Raw genomic sequence first — 218 nt, 5'->3', positions numbered from 1 at the left:
CCCCTTGGACAACCCACCCTGCGTCTTCGACGTGGATGACCCCTCCTGTGATAAAAGTGGGTGTGCTGGGCCCCCACATCCCTCGGTCCCCAGCACCCTTCCCTGTGGGTGCATGGGAACCTGGTACCCGTGGCCAGCCAGGCCGTGCTGACACCCCTTCCTGCCTGCAGCCCCCCTCTCCATGCTGGCCATCGTGGGTTTGGGCAAAGGCCTCCCCT

At 65.6% G+C, this 218-nt stretch overlaps 1 protein-coding gene across 1 annotated transcript in view; it reads left to right on the top strand.

Moving 5' to 3' along the window:
• Positions 1 to 4: 4 nt before the first annotated feature.
• LOC104080458 (atrial natriuretic peptide receptor 2-like) overlaps positions 5 to 218 on the top strand; it is a gene marked incomplete at both ends in the record, with an annotated part of 3743 nt that continues 3529 nt past the window's right edge. Inside the window, 2 exon segments of the mRNA XM_009582856.1 lie at positions 5 to 56; positions 171 to 218. The exon segment at positions 171 to 218 is cut by the window's right edge and continues 3 nt beyond it. Of these exon segments, the coding sequence (XP_009581151.1) occupies positions 5 to 56; positions 171 to 218 (100 nt within the window).

Source organism: Fulmarus glacialis, unplaced genomic scaffold, assembly GCF_000690835.1.
Source record: "Fulmarus glacialis isolate BGI_N327 unplaced genomic scaffold, ASM69083v1 scaffold20248, whole genome shotgun sequence".
In the NCBI taxonomy this organism is placed as follows: domain Eukaryota; kingdom Metazoa; phylum Chordata; class Aves; order Procellariiformes; family Procellariidae; genus Fulmarus; species Fulmarus glacialis.
The sequence above is the reverse complement of the archived record's forward strand: the minus strand, read 5'-3'. Positions and strand labels throughout refer to the sequence as shown.